The 19,524-nt window shown below is 29.9% G+C and overlaps 2 protein-coding genes across 2 annotated transcripts; both read right to left on the bottom strand.

Moving 5' to 3' along the window:
- Positions 1-417: 417 nt before the first annotated feature.
- LOC8267230 (zinc finger CCCH domain-containing protein 62) lies at positions 418-4,286 on the bottom strand. The gene is given in 10 exon segments (XM_002522268.4): positions 418-683; positions 685-1,180; positions 1,244-1,373; positions 1,466-1,564; positions 1,772-1,877; positions 1,985-2,036; positions 2,111-2,172; positions 3,260-3,377; positions 3,768-3,868; positions 3,944-4,286. Coding segments are annotated over 10 exon segments (1,410 nt in total). The 5' UTR covers positions 4,072-4,286; the 3' UTR covers positions 418-565.
- Positions 4,287-4,935: 649 nt separating this feature from the next.
- LOC8267231 (CDPK-related kinase 5) lies at positions 4,936-9,952 on the bottom strand. The gene is made up of 11 exons (XM_048376614.1): positions 8,924-9,952; positions 8,706-8,836; positions 8,577-8,618; positions 8,312-8,420; positions 7,953-8,031; positions 7,555-7,851; positions 7,360-7,472; positions 6,593-6,700; positions 6,446-6,508; positions 6,182-6,349; positions 4,936-5,501 (listed from the first exon to the last, which is right to left on the bottom strand). Exons 1-11 carry the CDS (start codon positions 9,563-9,565, stop codon positions 5,361-5,363), a joined length of 1,893 nt encoding a protein of 630 aa, XP_048232571.1. The 5' UTR covers positions 9,566-9,952; the 3' UTR covers positions 4,936-5,360.
- Positions 9,953-19,524: the final 9,572 nt, after the last annotated feature.

Raw genomic sequence — 19,524 nt, 5'->3', positions numbered from 1 at the left:
ATCAAATTCATATGCTTTTCTTGAATCTTTTCATTATTAAACCAAAATATTATTTTTTGACCTCTGAATTTTCTTCTTTTTTCAATCAAGTGTTGCAGAAGCACAACCAACAAAACCATCTGAAAGAAGTTGTAATTACAATATCAATTTGGATCTTTGTTACTCTTAGAATGTTGTCTGGCATCGAATTTCTTTTATCGTGTAATTGGTTAAAGACCCAACCGACTCAAGAACTAATAGGTGAAGGTGGTGGTGACAACAAAATTCTTGATCCCTTTCACCAAATGTTATTTGTCAGAATTGGGTAATTTTGTTTTTTAATTTTTGAAATCTTAACATATAATTAATTCTTAAAGAAATACGCAATCGAACCCACTCAGCAGTTCAGCCATGAAAAATTGGCCAAAAACATTTGCATAACCTTTTTAATATTCTACCACTTGATTTATCAAAAGAGAATATTCAGACATCAAAGTAACAAAATTTGAAAAATACAAACACTGTTTGTGTAATTTTAACTTCTAGAAAAGGCAGTAGTATCTCGGGTACCAAATGTTGGGTCACGTCATCTCATCGATGAAAACTCTGAAAACCTTTCTTGCTCTGTCGATATGTCTGTCTCCACTCCCTGAGAAGATTGGTAAATTCCATCAGTCAACTCAGAGAAGTGACTCCAATTTCTATCCAATGTTGTAGCTAGGATTTGAGTGGTCATGGCGTGTTTCATTTCTATGGTTAACCCACTGATATGGAGAAACAGGAAGCCCAACTGTATTAACATAAGGGCCCAAAGGAGGCATCATCGTGAGAGTGGAAGTGGAGCCCATATCATGACCAGAAAAGTGGAATGGTACAGTTCGGTCGTGAAATGCTATTCGTGACGATTGACAAGGACTTTGGCGAATGTAAGCGAAGGCATGACGAGCTGGGTCCGCGCCCTCATTGAGGCGCCCACGTTTCAGATGCCTCCGGGTAGGTTTAGAGCCAACATCTGACCTAATGTTTCGCTTCGAGTTCAGTTGTCTAGCTGGTGGGACCTTTTTGTTATGATTAAAGACTTGTGCATATTGGCGCGACGTGTCTTTTTTATGCCCAGAACCATGCTGCCTGTTCCCTGTCTCGTCCATCTTTATGGTTTGAGAGAGAATTAGATGGCGGGAACACTTCTGACGCTTCGCACCTGTGAATACGAGGGATAAGTGCCAATAACGCTACAAGAAGCAGGAAATTTAAAAACACCAACCTCCACTCCGTCGTCCAGTTGCAGACACTTCTTTCTTCGATTTCTTCATTGCTCTCACAAGTCTTGCAGCTGTACCTCGTTTATGCTTCTCAGCAAGGACTTTTGGTCTTTCTGCTTCATTATTCCAGGGCTAAGAGGCGGACAAAAAATAAATAAGGATCCTAATTTATTTGAATGCTAATACTAGAGAAACTTAACTTAATGAGTGGCCAGGCCACTTACCTGCCTGAAAGTCTTTAATTTGTATAGGTTACGGCCCTTCACAAGCAATGGAAAAAGTGGATGCAATTTCTTTACCCCCTTGCTCCACAGTACTTCAACCTTGTGCATTACAAATTTACTATCACCATTCAAATAAATAAATAACCAGAGAAAAACAATAAATGTGGAATAAACTTTATATCTTTATATATCGAACAGTCCATTTATGCCTTAGGCTGATAATTACCGTAAATGTATATCTATTGGTTAGAACCCATAGAAAATATATAGATCAACAAATATTTTCACTATAAGGCTTAGCCTTACTGTAAATGTATGTTGTTGTTTGGCAGAACCATAACTTTCCTTTACTACCCTGCCCGCTACAGTTCTCTTCCCAAGAAGATTCCCACGTCTTGTCACTTTATCAAACCTGTTTGAAATCAAAACCACTTTATAATTAGCAAGTAGAGTTGAAGACCCGAATTAAACATCACGAAATAGAGACAATAATATATAAGAAGCAGGACAACAGGGTACTTCTCATAAACTTTCTGGGTGAACAGAACTACATCTCCCTTACAGACATCACCTGCTTCAAAACACAGAACTTCATATCATCTTTAATACACTGAAAATACATATGGTCATAAATAAATACTTTACCTGTACAATTAAAGACAAAGGATGATCTAGGGTAAAGTGATTCTCCATTTCCATCCTTTATCCTGTAACATAACATAAATAGAAGTTTTATCTACAAGTACTTACAGACACCATAACATGAAGAACGGAAAATAACACCACTGCAAACATGCATGCACAAAAACACACATATAGTTGTTTTGCATGTCATATTGTTTTTCAGTTTTACTAAAATAAAGATTTACTGATTAATACATAAAAGGGGTCGAAGTCCAGTAAAAATAAATGACGACAGCAATTAGTTGCACAAGGCTTGAGCTATCTTCACTCAATTTAAACCACATGAATTCAATTAAGAATGGTCATGAAAAAAAAAAAGAAATAGAAAAACGAAAGCATCATGAATCCATCTGCCAAAATGGATGCCTTAGAGTTGTATAAAGCCATGCATCCATGAGCATAATCAGTATCTTAGTGCTATAGCAGCAAGCCCTGGTCAGGATTTAGCATAACAACCATAACAATGGATATATGACCGCATTGGGAATGTTGTGATATGTTGAAAGCAAAGCCTCTTCTATCATCGACCAGACTCCAAATAGATTTCAATATATTCTGGATTTAGAAAAAGTACCTTCTATTGTTTCTGCCTATCATCATATTTAAATCCCTCATATGTAGAAGTAGTACAACTATACAGAATTAAGATAGCTATTGTTTGAAAATGAACTAAGACATGGTCCAACCTTGCTCAAAGACCAAGCTGGACTTAGCCATGCCAAGTATAGAGAGAGAGGCGGCAGTTTCTTATGATACCATACTACAGCCCAAACAAATCAAGCAGAGAAACCCGACAATAAACTCCAAGCTTTCAAATTTAGAGCTTTGTGCTTAAAGTTACAATTGTAACAACATTGGTTGATCTAGAATATGAAACACAAGGTCCATTTCATCTGCTTAAGCACCCTTAAACAATCTTTATTATAGTTCTAGCCACATTCCATTCAGACTATAGCAGTAAAATCTACCATCTTTCCTATAAATATAAATGATTTTTTTTTTTCTTTTTTCTAGAAGGAATACTAACAAGAAGACTTGTATGAACATCCAAGCAACATGGAAAAGAATTATATATAAAATAAGCACAAGCATGAAAGAATATGTAACTACCTCGAGTGGTTCTTAATTCTTTCCATACAAACTGCCTTAGTCCCAGCTAGCCGGAGGCCATGCTTACGGAGATATGCTTTGTACTCTTTTAAACTTAAAGCTTCTAAATCTCTCCCCTCTGAACAATACCAGTCAAATAAAAGAAAATCTAACAATTACTAGAACGAGCAAAACAATAATATAGTGTTTTTATTTTTACTTTTTTAAATGCACACAAAATGCTTCATCAGATAAGGCACCAAGACTTATTAAAGTAATAAAATCAAGCTATTTCAAAGCTTTCATTAGATACATTTGTTATTTATCATTTTTTATCTATAATAAGTTTACTATAATATATTAGATGATACATTCTGTCTCCTTTGAAGATATTATTCATGGACAATTTGAAATGAACATTCAAGCAAAATTAACCTGATTATAATTAAACATTGAAAAATAAAAGGAATGTAATTTTGAAGAAATGAAATAAACGAGAAATTAATTAAGATATAAAAAAGAAATCCACCGTTGAGAAAGCAAATGACTCTTCTGCAGAGAGCTTCCTCGTTCTCTTCATCCACAGAATCCGATTCCGGACCATCTTCGCTGAAATCGCTTGCATCTTCGCTGATTCAAACAGCAAAATATAATAATTAACAATCATAAGACACGAGAGGCGTTATTGATGTATAGGTAAGCCACCTGATTTCTTCATATTCACTATCGTCATCGTCGTTGTTTTCGCTTCCTCCTCCTCCTCCTTCTTCTTCTTCTTCCTCTTCACTAGAAGAGACGCAAATAATCATGCGCTTGCGATTCCTGTCAGTCATCTTCAAATATTTGTAGAAATGTTGTCCTGGTGATATTTTGAATGCTATTAGTTATAAATTCTTCCTCTTAATTTTATGTTTTCCAAACAGGAAGATTACTTTTGAAATAAAGCCATATTAATTGATCTTGCTTAGGGCCCAACTACCAGCCATGAAATTTGAAGGTAATTTTAGAATTAGAATAATATACAAATCTTTATTCATTAAAATGATAAATCTAGTTATATTTCATATATTAAAATCCATCAATTAGCAGATGATAAGTTTTAAACAAATTATAGATTTTTTTTACTAAATCTATGAATTTTGTAGAAATTTCAAATCAAAATTCTTAAAAATAAAAAATTGCTTATTGGAAGCATGAGCAGTGACGAACAAGGAGAAGTTAAACTTTTAACATTTAGTTTCAGTTGACCATTGCGTAAATTCGATTATTGGGCAGTGCGGTGACTTAGGCACCATAAAAGTAATAGATGATAATATCACCCTCAAGGAAGAAGGGAAATGTAAATGAATTGGCGCTTTTAACAATGAGTTCTATATGTTTGATTTATCCAAACTACAAAAAATAATACATGAGTAGGGAATAGTGCCCGTGATAGCATCCTTTAGAAAAACTTAAAATAATAGTTCAAAGCCAGCTACTAGATTAAGACCAACTTAATTCGTTTTAGACCTTAAAGTTAACTGAATCAGTAGGATTTCAACTGCTACAGTCAGCCTTCAAAACATAATCCAGATATTCGTGTTTCAGCCTTTCCTTTCTTTCTTTACCTTTCAGTGGGTCAGTACATTTATAATTAGTTTCCAAAAGGGGGCAAACCAGGGCTGGCTTTTTGACTAAAAAGTGTACAGAGGTAGAAATGATACAAATCAATCACGGACCTGTCAGCCCAGTCCATTATGTAAGAACATCAAGTGTCCGTCGACCAGTTTTGAGAAAATTATCTCACACCTGCAACTAAACACACTTAAACTACACAGCTTTACAGTGGAAAGTGGAAATCATCAGATGCCTAAGCTTCATCGACACAAGTAGCACCGTTTTCTTTTCTTTCTTTCTTTTTTTTTTTTCTTATTCTTTTTCCCTAAAACGTATACAAGGGTTGTGCCACAGATGAAACTTCTGTCTCAAACTTAATTTCCTGCACCCTGATTTACAGCAGCAGCAAACATGTTTTTCGTTTCCAGGCCGTCTTCAAGTGCCTCTCACCTGGTTTTCTGTTGGCCCAATACAGTTTATGGACATCCACCCGAGTCATGGAGCATCTGCCTCATCTAAAAGACTTCTATTGAGTTTTTGCAAGGGTGCGGCTAGACACACCATGCAACAACTTTACAAATCCAAGGAAGCTCAACTTGCCATCAGTGTGCCTGATCCAATCATGGAGAACAGCATGTACAGGGACCGAGGGACTAAGGCCAAGTTCCTGTAATAAGCCATATATTTCAGTCTACGTTTTTTGAATGATTTCATGCTTCAGAGCTTCAGCCCAAAGAAAAAAAAAAGTTGAACACGCAAACAAGCAACGGGAAAAGGCACATGCAACGAATGAAGAAGTCATTATGAATTGGAAGGGATTTGCATTTTAAACCAACCGAAGTAACTATAGTCAGCAACCTAAGCATGCAATATTACTAAATGGTTAATCAGAATCATAACTACTCTAGACTGATAACGACCTGCAGCTCTAAACTGGCGGAGGACATATTTATAATAATTGTTAGCTTGGTATCTGTTCAATTTTGTGGATGACCAACAGAAAAACCAGCCCATGTGATAGCACCGCTATCAAATAACTTATAAATATAGTAAGTTTAAATTCAGATGTCATCTACATGAGCGTCAAAATTTTATAACAGATATCTGGAATATGCCACATGCTACCAAAACTAGAAGTACTCAAAACACTGGAAACACAAAAACATGTCTGAAATCTGATTCAATCCCAGAAAGCAATTTAATGCTCACAAATTTTCCAGTTGAATACTACCCAAGGACTTTTCTACCCTTAACAGCTAGGACATTTAGACACTCAATATTGTTGAATGTAATATTGATTCACATGCCTACAAAATATAGTTTCAAGGAAAATAAGTAGTATCATACCGATGCCAGCTCCTCAATCATAATTGCCCTGTTGCCGTCCTTCTCAAAAAGTTCATAGGCACAACGAGCATGTTGCTCCCATCTATCAAGAGCCTCTAATTGGTGAACACTTAAAGCGGCTGCACAAAATTCCTCAAAATCCATCCTTCTATACTGTAGGGCATTAAGCTATCACAAGCAAAAACAAGTACCAATTATTAAAACTGAAAAGTTTTATTGCACCATACAAATTACTGAAATAAGCGTCACAGTCAAAATACTTACTGAAGCTAGAAAATCAGGGATACGTGACTCCTTCATGGCATCGGTTGCATTTTTCATCAAGGCCTAAAGAAGTGATAACAGAGGAAGAGTGAGCATAATCACCGCAAAATAGGTAAGAAAGCATATAATAAACTGATAGCAACCAACCGATTTGATATTTTCTAAGCTTATAGTGCCGTTTTTGTTTGGTTCCAGAAGTGCAAACTGCTCCTTCAAATAAAATAACTCATCCACAGTCAATGTCTTAGATAGAGCCTGCAAGAATGCCAGCAAAGATGTAAATATGAATTCAGGATAGAACCACCACAAACTAAGAACACCTCAAGAAAAGGCAATCTAAAATCTTAGAAATAGGTTTTGTATCCATGATTAGCAAACTCTAGAAGAAAAATTAGTTAGCAGCAAGAACTTCATGCAGTGGGACTCCGTAACAGTACTTAGAAAGAACCTGAGATGCTAATTGCAGCTATTTTTTCCTTGATATAGCTTTTGTTTTAAGATAACCATTCTAGTTCTTTTAGCCACTCTTGTATTTTTCTGACAGTATATACTATTCGAAACATAATACCTAAGAGTTACTTCCACAGAAACCAATAACTAAAATCAATCCAACTTTATCATAGAAGAGGAAGATTGAGGCAGGCAAAAGAAATCTTTGGGAATGCAGTTCTTTTTCTCTAGCCATTATTAACTTTCAAAATGGAATATGCATTAAATAGGCTATGCATGAATGATCCAGTGGAAAGAATCTCCTAGAAGCAACCCCTAACTCACACCAACACAATTTCTCAACAAAACAATATGAAAGTAGCACATAAGCTATAATGAAAGAAATCACATAAAGCCTTATTAGCATACTTCAGAGTCATGTAGATAGAGCAGAACATAATGGGTGAACGAGACAGGATACGCACCCTTAGAGCAGCTTTACGAAGAGATGATGAACGCATATAAACCTTCATGAGTTTGAATATTAGAATATCCAAAGGCACATTGACATCAGCAGAACTTTTCATCCAGGGATGACCTGCAACAAAAAGTTGTGAACACCAATTCAGTAACATTTAAAGAAAAAATGGAGAACTTCTGACTATGGTTGGAATACTCACATAGTGCTTGGGCAGCAGTCAATCTTTTTCTTTGGTCTTTATTCAATAGGCGCTTGACAAAGTCTTTTGCCTCGGGAGATAGGGAAGGCCAAGGAGTCTCGTCAAAACTTGGATCAGCCTTTAGAACAGCCCGAAAAATACCAGATTCAGTCCGAGCCCAAAAAGGACGGCTGCCACACAAAAGAATATATGCAATCACGCCTATACTCCAGACATCAGCTTCTGTACCATAAGATCTATGTAAAACCTCAGGTGCTACATAGTATGCGCTGCCAACAATGTCATTGAGTCTCTCATCTGCAAATTAAGACAACATTACCAATCGCAGGCTAATATGCAGAGCAACTAACAAACAAACAAGCCAACCGAAAACTTAGGGGTACAGGGTGAGGATGAACCTGGCCTAACAAAATCTGACAAGCCGAAATCAATGGCTTTCAATTGTGAGCTTTCCTCCTTTAATGTGAAGAGAAAATTCTGATCCAGCAATTAGCTACACTTAGATAAGAGTACATGAATGAAAAAAAAAAATTGCAAACATGGCTTCCAGCCCAAATGTTCATGAAGGGCATGTGTACCAGATGCACTGAACTATATACTACATAGAAGAACACTCTGGTGGGTAAGTTCTCTCAACCATGCAATAAAGCCTCCCACAACAATGTCAATGCCAACTCAAAATGACTCAATTAAAATGCATGGACGGATTTTCATTTTACAATGCACGCCAGTCAAATAAAATAAAAATATAATTTACCTCAGGTTTAAGATCCCGGTGCACCACACCCTGAAGGTGACAAAATGCAACAACATTTAATATCTGTATCAAGACAGCCTTTGCATCCACCTCTGTATATTTTCCACCCCTGCAATGAAAGATCAACAATCAACTACCATTAGCAATTAGCAACTTACCTCATAAGTTATCTTTAGTCCATCAGAACCTCCCTAAATAAACCAGTTTCAGAAATGGACATCATAAATGAACCCGAGTTAGCTATTAGAGAGGAAAAAAACAATACCTTGAAAGTATTCTATCCAATAGTTCTCCTCCTTCACATAACCTGCAATAACAAATTATCATTAAACCATCATAAAAATTGATGCCTGAGTAATAGTGTTATTTAACGCCTTCAGTTAAAAACACTTACTCCATAACTATGTACACATTATCATGATCTTCATATGCATCATAAAACTGTACTAAATTGTTATGTCCAGTCAATGCTCTTAATATTTTAACCTCCCTTCTCACATCCTCAATTGCAATAGCTGTAGTCATCTAACAACAGCAACACCATTTGAAAAATAATTAGCTACAGATAATAACGACAGATCCAGTCCTAAAATCACAACCAATAAACTATACCTTAGCTTTGGGTATAACTTTAACAGCAACTTCTTGTCCTTTAAGTTCACCTTTCTTAAACTTAGCTTTACAAGTGTACCCAAAATGTCCTCTCCCAACTTCATCTCCTAGCTCATACTTATTCCCAAAGTGTTTTGAAAATCCAAAGCTTTTATCAAGCCCTGTAGCCATGTCAGCACCTTCACTCCCTTCGGGAATCGCTGCCTCATTAGGCTTAACCGATCCATGCCGCCGAGCTAACACAGCTCGTATATGCTTCGCCGGCGACGGAGGAGGAAACGGCCGTTTAAAAAACCTTTTCGGAGTAGAATTCGCACTCGCCGCCGGAGATCTCGCTGGCGACGACTTTTTAGAGAAAAAATAATGCGCTGGACTTGGACTATAAAACGGAAAAAACGGAGACTTTTTAACGTTATCTAACGCCGTTTTTTCTTCTTTTTCTTTGCCAGTTTTTTCCTCCTCCTTCTCTTCTTCGTCTTTCTGATCCTCATTTCTAGGGTTTCCATTTGGCTCCCCGTTTTCTAAATTCGGTTTAGGAATAGAGCTATCATTAGCTCGAACAACGGCAGGTCTAGTATCGGAAACAGGTGATGATATGGTACTATTAAGGTTTGGGGAGGGTTTGGAGCTGCATAGACCCATTTTTTTAACCTCTCCCCAAACAAAATTGATACAGAGAGAGATAAAGAGGAATTTGTTTAGTTACTTTAGATTTCAAACAAAAAAATGGTCAAAACAGCAGCATTGTATATAATGATAGAATGGAGATCAAATTCAGCTACTGATTTCCATTTCTAGGGTTTCCAATTTCAAATTCAATTTCATTTTCCTTTTCGAAAATTCTCGAAAAGAAAAAACAGAATAAAGAAAAGAGAGAGAGAGAGAGAGAGAGAGAGAGAAAGAAAGGAAACTGAAAGGAGAGGATTTTGGGTTTATGGGAGCATTGGAGGTCTGTTTGTCTGTTTGTTTGTTTGTTTAAAAGGATGGATAGATGGGGATCTAAAGGTCGCGATAATAAGGAAAACGACGATGGTGTGGGTGTTTATGTATAATGTGTTCAGCTCAGAACTATATAAGTTAATTCAAAAACAAGTCCGTATAAGTCCTTGGTTTTTTACCTAAAATACAATTAGCTACTCAAAGTTTATTTTCTCACTCAAGTCTAAATTTATTTAAAATAATTTAATTAATTCTAAAAACTTAATCCTAAACTTATAACTAATATTGCTGATGATCCAAAAATTACTACTCTCCATTATTTGACTGTGACTAGATAGCTCGTGAGGAACAGAACCGATATAGAAAAATAGATTGATTGTCGAAAAACAGTTTATGAATCACATATAACAAGAATTGAGAGTATAAGTGAATTTTAATATTTAAAGTCTTATATTCTTTTGCATGTTATTTAATATATTAATATACACTTTAGTTGTTAACCTAATCCAAAATGAGCTACATTTCAATTTTAATTTAATTTTTTTGAAAATACTTATATTTAAGTGAAAGGAAATAAACATCGGGTAGTATAATACACTTGCTCTAAAGGTCAAGGGCTTTTTTCCGTTAAATTATTTAACAACTTATTGTTTTTTTCCTCTTTCAATTCAATTAACTATTATAATTAGTGAAAAAAGATAAGTAGAAGCTTTTTGTCAGAAGGTAAAGCGCGGGGCCCGCTTTACTGTTTTAGACGTGGCTTGTCTGTGAGCTGGTTTTTTTTTAATTAGGTATACAGGTAAAAGGGGAAAAAAAGAAAAAGCTTAAATCAGTTTATTTTTTGGCCTCATTTGGATAAAATGGAGATTTTGTTGACATAATTTTTGGATTTAGCAAAAGCGGGTAATACATCCAAAAAGTCAATACGCGGCGCCGTTTTGTTTATTATTTCTTCCTTCTTTTAGTACTTAATATTTTTATTTACTTTTAGTTTATGTTTACACGTTTGTTCATAATTTATTAGTAAACAAGTAATTGATCAGTATCATTTAAATTGATTTTTTAATGTTATGAGTTCTTTTAATATATTATATAGATATTATACTATAAAAAAATTATGAAATTAATATTAATTATCAAATTTTACATGGGTATTATTTTGACATTCTAAAAAATTAATCAGTATTATTTTAAATAATTTAAATTATTGATAAATTTATATATAACTGTAAATTATTCACATAAATTAAATTTATATAGATGAATTTTATAATTGTTACTTGTCATTGATTAAATTTTAAAAATAAAAAGAATTAACAGATAATCGATAATTAAGAACTAAATGTAATTTACTAATCTAGTATCTAATTGTGTTAATAAATTATTATTAAAATAAACATAATATCAATTGTATAAATTTAAATGATATTGTACATCTATAATATATTTGAATAATTCTATTTTAATTTTAATAATTTATTAATATAACTAAATACTAAATTATTCAATTATATATAGTACTTAGTTGTTGGAATATATTATTTTTATTTATTAAAAATATCTATTTATTTTTAAAATTTAATCAGTAATACTTGACAACGATAAAATTCACCTATTTAATTTTGATGTATATAAATAATTAAAAATTATATATGAATTGATTGATATTTATATTAGCAGAATATTATATAAAATAAATAAAATTAATTAATTGTTTGTAATTAAAAATACTTATAATTATAGATACTAGAATAGTATTCTATTAAAATTTTAATTTTTATATATTTTCTAATAATAATTTAAAATATTTAAAAAATTGATTCTAATTTTAAAATTGTATTATAGCAGTAAATTCAATAATATCTTTTCAAAAAAATCATCTGTAAGAAAACTCTACTTCCACTAATTAATTAAAATAATTTAAACTTTATGATTTTAATATTATAGCAATATATTCAATAACATTTTAAAAAATTTACCATTTGGATTGAATATAGAATATAAAAATTGATAAGCAAAAGTTTAAAATAAAAAGATATCATGACAATACATCATTTATTAAAAGTGTTAAATTCTATTTTAGATGAAAAAATTTTAATTCTAAAAATACAAACTTTGGAATACGAAAAATATCGTTAAATTCATAACTTCTAATTTATGTAAAATTCATGATACAGAAACTCCTTTCAAACAATACTATAATTCATATTTTTATAGTCCACTTTTAATTTGAATATGGATTTAAAAATATAGATAATTTTGGTCAATTTTATTACTTTTTTGTTATTTTTTAAAAATAACTTATTTATGCTTTTATATAAGAAAAACTATAATTTTAAAATAAAGAAATATAAAAATTAATTTAATGTGGTCAGAATATTTTTAATATTAAAAATAAATTATTAACGTGGGATGGAGGAAATACTAGGTTGTTGATAATTTGGACATTGCCAAATGGAAGCAACTTGCCTGTATGTTCGATAAGATCATTAATAACAGCTCGGAGCGGACCCAATGCACATGAAATTGAGAGTATAGCAATTAATGAATTCAATGATAAATCGATAGCTTTTATTTATTGCTTCTTCTATTTCATGCAGGATTTTCTTTCTTTTCTTTTTTAAATTAAATCCAGATGAAATTGAAATTGAAATTGGAGATTTATATTACTTTAGCAATTCATAGCATTATCAAAAATTATATATTTTATATATTTTATTTTTTTATTTTTCTTAATTTTAATATAAATAAACTAACGAAATCAATAAAATTAATCAACGAGTCAATTAATCGACTATTCCGGTGAATGCATTTGCTATACTTTTCTGATTTTTTAAAGTGAAAAATAAGAAATTCGAATTTATATTTTTACTCAGATTAAAAATATATATTTATATTTTATAAAATTGGCTTTTTATGAATTGTTTATTTATTTATAATAATTATTTAAAATTTCGAATAAAGTATAATCTTTAGCTTTCAAGATTTTGCATATTTAACATGGATTTCTGTTGCTGCTAACTCCAAAAAAAAAAATTTAAAATATAAAATAAAGGAAAATAAATTATTTTTTTCTCATTTTACAATTTCTCTTGTGGGATAAGATAAATATTTTAATTCTAGAGTCCATTTGGGTCGAGATAGAAAAAGTATATTTATAGTTACAGAAATAGTAAACAATAGAATAGTTATATGTAACTATTAAATTGCTGACTTTATTTGATAGTATCTATGAACTTAGACGTAATAAAATTTTAGTTAATTAATGATAAAATAATTTAAAACTTTTTAAATGTAAAAATTTATTAATTTTAAATAATTAAATATATTTAATACTAATATAAAACTTTTATTTATATGTCTAACTTATTTATTTAATGCAGGAATATCATTAGTATAATTATCAAACTTTAGGGCTCTAATCCCTTACTAAATGTTTAACCTTATAGTAATTCGACTATAATGTCAAAAAAAATTTATTGTAATAAGAAATTTTTTTTATTAGTAAGTAATTCATCAAAACACACTCTAGATTAATTTTAAATATATTATATTAAAAAAATTTCAATCTATCAGTCATTGATAAAGTATAAAATTCAATAAATTCAGATTAATTTTGAGATAATTAAGTTAATCTAGTCACAAAAAAGATTAATTTCGTAATTTTGAGATAATTTAGGAAATGCAGCCATGGCCCACACAATTTGAGATGCAACAGAAGAAATTAAATATAAAGAAATGGTTTTTCATTTTGGGGGTAGAAAATGAATAAAGAAACATTAATATAATATAATATAATATTATGATACGGTACGTACTGAAGCAGCAAAAATTGAAGGAATCCATGTGCCACCTGTATTCTCTCGGCTTACTTTAGCTTACATTCCAAATTTCCAATTTTTATTTCCTCATAGTTTTTGGATTGGCATCTTTTCATTTTTATATTCAAATATTGTTTATTTTAGCTTGTAATTAAATTATAATTGAATGATTGCATATATATATATACATGATCATAATTATTAATATTTTTAATTATAGAGAAAATAACTTATTAGGCATTGAGATAAAAAAAATTTAATTAACTAATATATTCTTTTTCTTAAATAAAGGAATTCTTTTATTAATAATGATATCCTTACTTAAATATATAAGAAAACTAATATTATTTTTTTACTAATGAATATTAATACCTAAGTATTAATTGTATAATATTTTTCAATTTTTCATACTAATAAATTATTAAGCGGAGAAGATTATGTTTAGAATAAAATATAAATAATAATTATTTGTGAGTAATAAAATTTCTATTTCTTAAGAAAGAATATAAAGAAAAATTATAGTTGCTCCTCTTTTTTATTTTTAGTCCACCATCAATCATTCTTAAATTAACTTTTTATTTTATATTAATTAATTTTAATACATAAATATTAATATATTTTTTAAAAGTTTTATAGTCATCTATTATGGAGACGACCAGTTCTTCGTCTATAGGAGTTTTATGGTCTTTATTAAAGAGAATTGAAGTCTTTTTTATGGAAATGGTGAAAATAAATAAAAAATTTAATCCGACATTTAAAAAACCGGATTCAATCGTAAAAATATTTATAAATTGATATATGATTTAATACCGATAAGTGGGGTATTCTTTCCATAAAGTTGTATATACTATCTCCATCAATATAATTAATGTTACGAGTAAATTATATATATATATATTTTTAATTTTTAATATTTATTTTTATATTTTTATATTAAGATGTTGATCCTCATTAATTAAATATTTATATTTTATTTTTAAAAGAATTAATTAAAGCTAAAAGATTTCATCATCATCCAACTTTAACAAGCTATTTACAGTTTATATAAAAATTAATAAATTAAGTTTTAATAATAATAAAGGAATTAAAAAATAATATGTCAAAGTTGGATACTCGGCAATAGCTTTACCAAATACCCAAGTGAACAATCATCCATAAAGCTGTTGCGAATACATTAATTGGTTTGCCGAAAGTCCTGAATTTTGATTTGAATGAGTAAGGGTATGGGCATGGGCATGTTTTGTTATCCATTATGTTATGTTTTTCTCTTCTTTTTTGTCCCACAATTTATTTTTTCAAATTCATATAACTAAAATAGTATATAGGAAACCAAGTTTTCACTTCCACTATTAAAAAAGAAAAGAAAAGGACTAGGAGGCCTCTAGGGGAGGGTACTTGAAGAATTGGCCCCTCCATGTGAGAGTCAATCTTTTATTTATTCATTAAATTATTTTCTTCTTGCAATATATGTTTATTATATATTATTTTGGATGTCCACATAGAATTGTGAACTTTCGTTGAAAACTAAAACTGTAGTCATCATCTTCTTGGCCACTAAAAAAATTTGTTATGATCTTGAGTTCATAATTGAGCCCCCCACTAAAATCTGCGATTGAATTTGAATTTTGCACTCTTTTGGCCCAACCAAATTAATCAATGTTCATCTATGCATTTTTCTGGGTCGGCATTAGATTTGACTCCTATTAAATTATAATAAAAATATAAGATTTGCTAAGCTTAATTACAATTATTATTAGGGTGTTGAATTTCCAAACCTTCTTTGCTTTCACTGAAAACAACTTGTCAAAATGGGTTGTATATTATTGCACATGTTATACAAACACCAATTTTGTGTTGATTTTTTATTTTTTATTACAAGAAGAGGGTAATTGTACATATGCTAAAAGAGTGAGATGCTTATATAAATATTTTATAATTTAATATTAAATAATTAATTCATATTCAATTTTGTTAAGACTAATGAATATATATATAATATTAATATATTTTATAAATCTTAGAACGTGTTGACTCTTTTTTTTTTTTTTATCCGCTAAGTATCTATTGCATAATTCATGATTGATTAGATTATCAATCAATAACGATAAAAGAAATTGTTTTACTAGATAACACTACTTTTATAAATTATTCTTTTAGCTGAATATTGTAATATAGTTAGATGTTATGTTTTAGATTAGTCATAAACTTGTTATAGAAACAAAATTGTAGAAACTTCCATGAAATGGCCCCCCAAACCCCAGTTCCCCACTTGGCAGAATATGCATGCACAATGGGGGGGTCAATGGGGATTGGATTATTATGTTTGATGGCAAGGAAATATTTTTTTGAAGAGGATTATGATTGTGTGTGTCCAATGGGATAATAACTTATAAGGTAAGTGTGTGTGGGTTTTAGAGTACATGTGTGTTTTGGATTTATGATGACTTTGCTTATGAATGGGTCTCTTCCTTTTAGAGCCAAATCAAATTGGAAGTTGGTGGTGGGTTAAATTAAATGTCTCTAGAAACAAACTATAAAGAAAAAGACATTTCCTTAGTTTAATGGTCGGAGAAAAAAAAAAAAAAAGAAGAAGAAGAAGTAATGAAAGCTCAGCATGCATCAACTTTGTAATTGATGTGTTGCACGATCTCGACTTGGTAATTATTAATTTAGGTTTGAATTTCGAATTCTTTTCTTGTAACTTCATCCTTTCATATTAGTGGAATTTAATTGTTATACTATAAATGAAAACATTATTCCCCTGCATTTCTTTAATTCATGGATGATTTGATGTTTAATGAATAAAATAACTAACATGTTAATTTGTATATTATGTATTTGAAACAACAACTCCATAAAAAAAAAAATATCAATATCAGAAAATAAAATTATTAAATTAAAAAAAAAATATTAAAGATTATAAAAAGTGCGAGACAAATTCAAGCCGTTTCACTTTTTCCTTCTTCTCATTTTTCATGTTGTTTATTAAAGTTTTATTATTTAATCCACTATGATTATTTTTAAATTGTTGACTGTTTGTTTTTCTTTTAATTCTGTATTAACTAATTCTAATAAATCAATATTAGTATATTTTTTAAAAAATTTATGGTTGAACATTATGAAGTATTGAATTCTCCCTTTATATATAGTCTTTTATTACAAGAGTGTTAAGTTCTCTTTTTATGGAAGTTGTGAAGATAAATAAAAAATTTAACTAAACATTCAAATAATTGTACTCGTCAAGAGATATTTATAAAATCAATATATAGCTTAGCATAACCCAAGGAGCGTTTTTCTATAAATTTACAATCTATTGTTCAATTAATACGATTGATTGTCGGTGGAAACAAATTTTTTTACATATATATCTCGATGTTTATTATTACTTTTATTTTTTATATCAAAATATATTTATTAATTATCATCAATGAAATATTCAATACTTTAAAAAAAAATATAAAACATATATAATTATTTAGAAATTTTTTTATCCAGACTTGATTTATGTCTCCACTTATACATCAAACTAATAAATGATTGACATATATTTATTAGTTTTAAATAATAAAGTATGTTTTAATAATATAATACTAAAATATAAAACACTCATACATACATATTATTGTTCTATTAATTATGATTTGCACAAATCGAAACTTCCAATTATTAAACTAGAAGAAATCATTGCAATTGAAGTATTTAATTGTAGGTAAAAATGCTGACATCCGGATGATACATTTAGAGAGATTTTTAATTATTTTTATTCAGATGTTGGACTCAAATATATATATTTTCTAAAGTGATATTGGACGCAAATTATTAAGTGGGAAACAAAATTTTTTGATTATTTAGATTAATCTTTTGAGTCTCGGTAAAAGAAAAAGAAAAAAAAATATAATATAACGTAAAAAGAATTATTCAATAAAAATTCATATTTATAATAATTTTCTTCGGTAATTTAAAAATTTTGACGGTTGGTTGACATTTTCCATTGTTAGATAACATCAAAATAATAATAATAATAAGATATAAAATTGGACCACCTAATTATAAAACATGATCACTATTGAAAAGGAAAAAGATAAAGAAAAAAAAGAAAAAAGAAAAATTGAATTGAATTATAGAAGTCAAAGGTCAAAAAGAGAGAGAGAGGAAAGCAATTAACCGAAACTGAACAAATACATAAGATTACTACCAACAAAAGTAAAAGTTGTCCATTCTCTTTTGAATTTTGATAACCAACTGCTATCCTCTATTGCATAATAATAATAATATATATTTAATAAATAAATAAAAAGTGTGAAAGTCCCACCCATTGGCTAATTAGTATCACATATACGCATGCTTCCCCTCAATTTAATTTTTGTTTTTGACTGGTCCAAATCTAAGGGTCACTCTCTGCCTGGTCCATCTACTTCTACTTCTATTAACTTTCTACCTTCTTCTCACAAATTTTGCACCAATGCCCATAAAAATAATGTCCTTTTTTTTTTTTCTTTTCTTTTCTTTTTCTGTACCATCTCTTTGGCTCACCTCCTGGGTATCATTAAAGTTCTGTCATTTTGAAACCTAAAGTTAGTTACGTTTTCTATCAATTTTCTTTTTATTTCTTTTAATTAATATTCACAGTCATAAGAAAAAAATCAATTTATTTCTTTTTTTATCCATTTTAAATTGTAGTTGGCCTTTTTGAAATTATTAACTTAGTAAGTAGTTACTGAAAATACTCTTATTAATTAAAAAAATCCATAATTAATTAATAAAAATATTATTCCACTTAATTAGAATTTTTTTAGAATTTTTTTATATATATTAAATTCTTTATTATAAATAGTCATTTTATAAAATAAGACTCCAATGAACTCTTTATTTTTTTAAGTAACTTTCACATCTCTTTATTTTAATTTTAATAAATACATTATAAATTTTTAAATACTTTCATTAGCAAAAAACTAACAAAAAAAATTAAATTAAAACTATTAATATTTATGAAGAAAAATTACAATATTAATGAGTTTAATAAACTTAAATAAAATCTCTTACTTTTTATATTTTATTATAAAAATAATACTTTTCAAAATAAAAAGTACCATTATTATAGAAATGATATCTTTTAAGATAAAACCCACAATTGAGGATGCTCTAAATGGGATTGTTATAACAAATCAATACCAATGAGAGTGTGGCATTTACATTGTAGACTAGATGAGTAAAATTCCAATTCGTTTAATTCTTCCTCTCCATCGATCAAAAGGAGGGAAATAAATAAAAAACAAAAGTTAATAAACTCTTAAAATTGTGACAAAACATATTAACCAGAATTGATCATGCGAGGGTGGCATTGCCTTTGCCCATTAGAGATGTCAGATTATAAGTTCAGACTCGAGCCTTTTTTTTTTTTTTTTCCTTTTTCACAAAAGAAAGAAAGAAATATATGAAGATAAAAATGGACACCTAGTGATCTTGACAGTCAGTTGGGAAAATGGTGGAGGGCAGATGATGAATGAGACGTGGCACTAGTATAATCTGGTTGATGGTTCCCTGGCATCAACTTTAAACTTAACCAAGTGAGACAACCGAAAAATCACATCTTATTTCGATTCATATCTTATGCTTAGAATTTTCCCATATACCTAAAGCAGCCATGAAATGCAGTTGATCCGTCTTTGTCATTCAACTTTAACCATGTGATTTCACGTTCGCCTAAAAACACATCCTTATCCATCTATACTTCTATCGGTATCTGTCAATTCCCTCTCAAGAAACTCAACCTAAGCATCTTTGTTAGGCTACATATCAAATGTACAATGGGTATTTCCAGTTCAGATTAATAGCAGCATC

The sequence above is a fragment of the Ricinus communis genome, chromosome 7 (assembly GCF_019578655.1).
Source record: "Ricinus communis isolate WT05 ecotype wild-type chromosome 7, ASM1957865v1, whole genome shotgun sequence".
Taxonomy (NCBI): Eukaryota; Viridiplantae; Streptophyta; class Magnoliopsida; order Malpighiales; family Euphorbiaceae; genus Ricinus; species Ricinus communis.
Note: the sequence above shows the minus strand (reverse complement) of the source record. Positions and strands in the feature narration are given on the sequence as shown.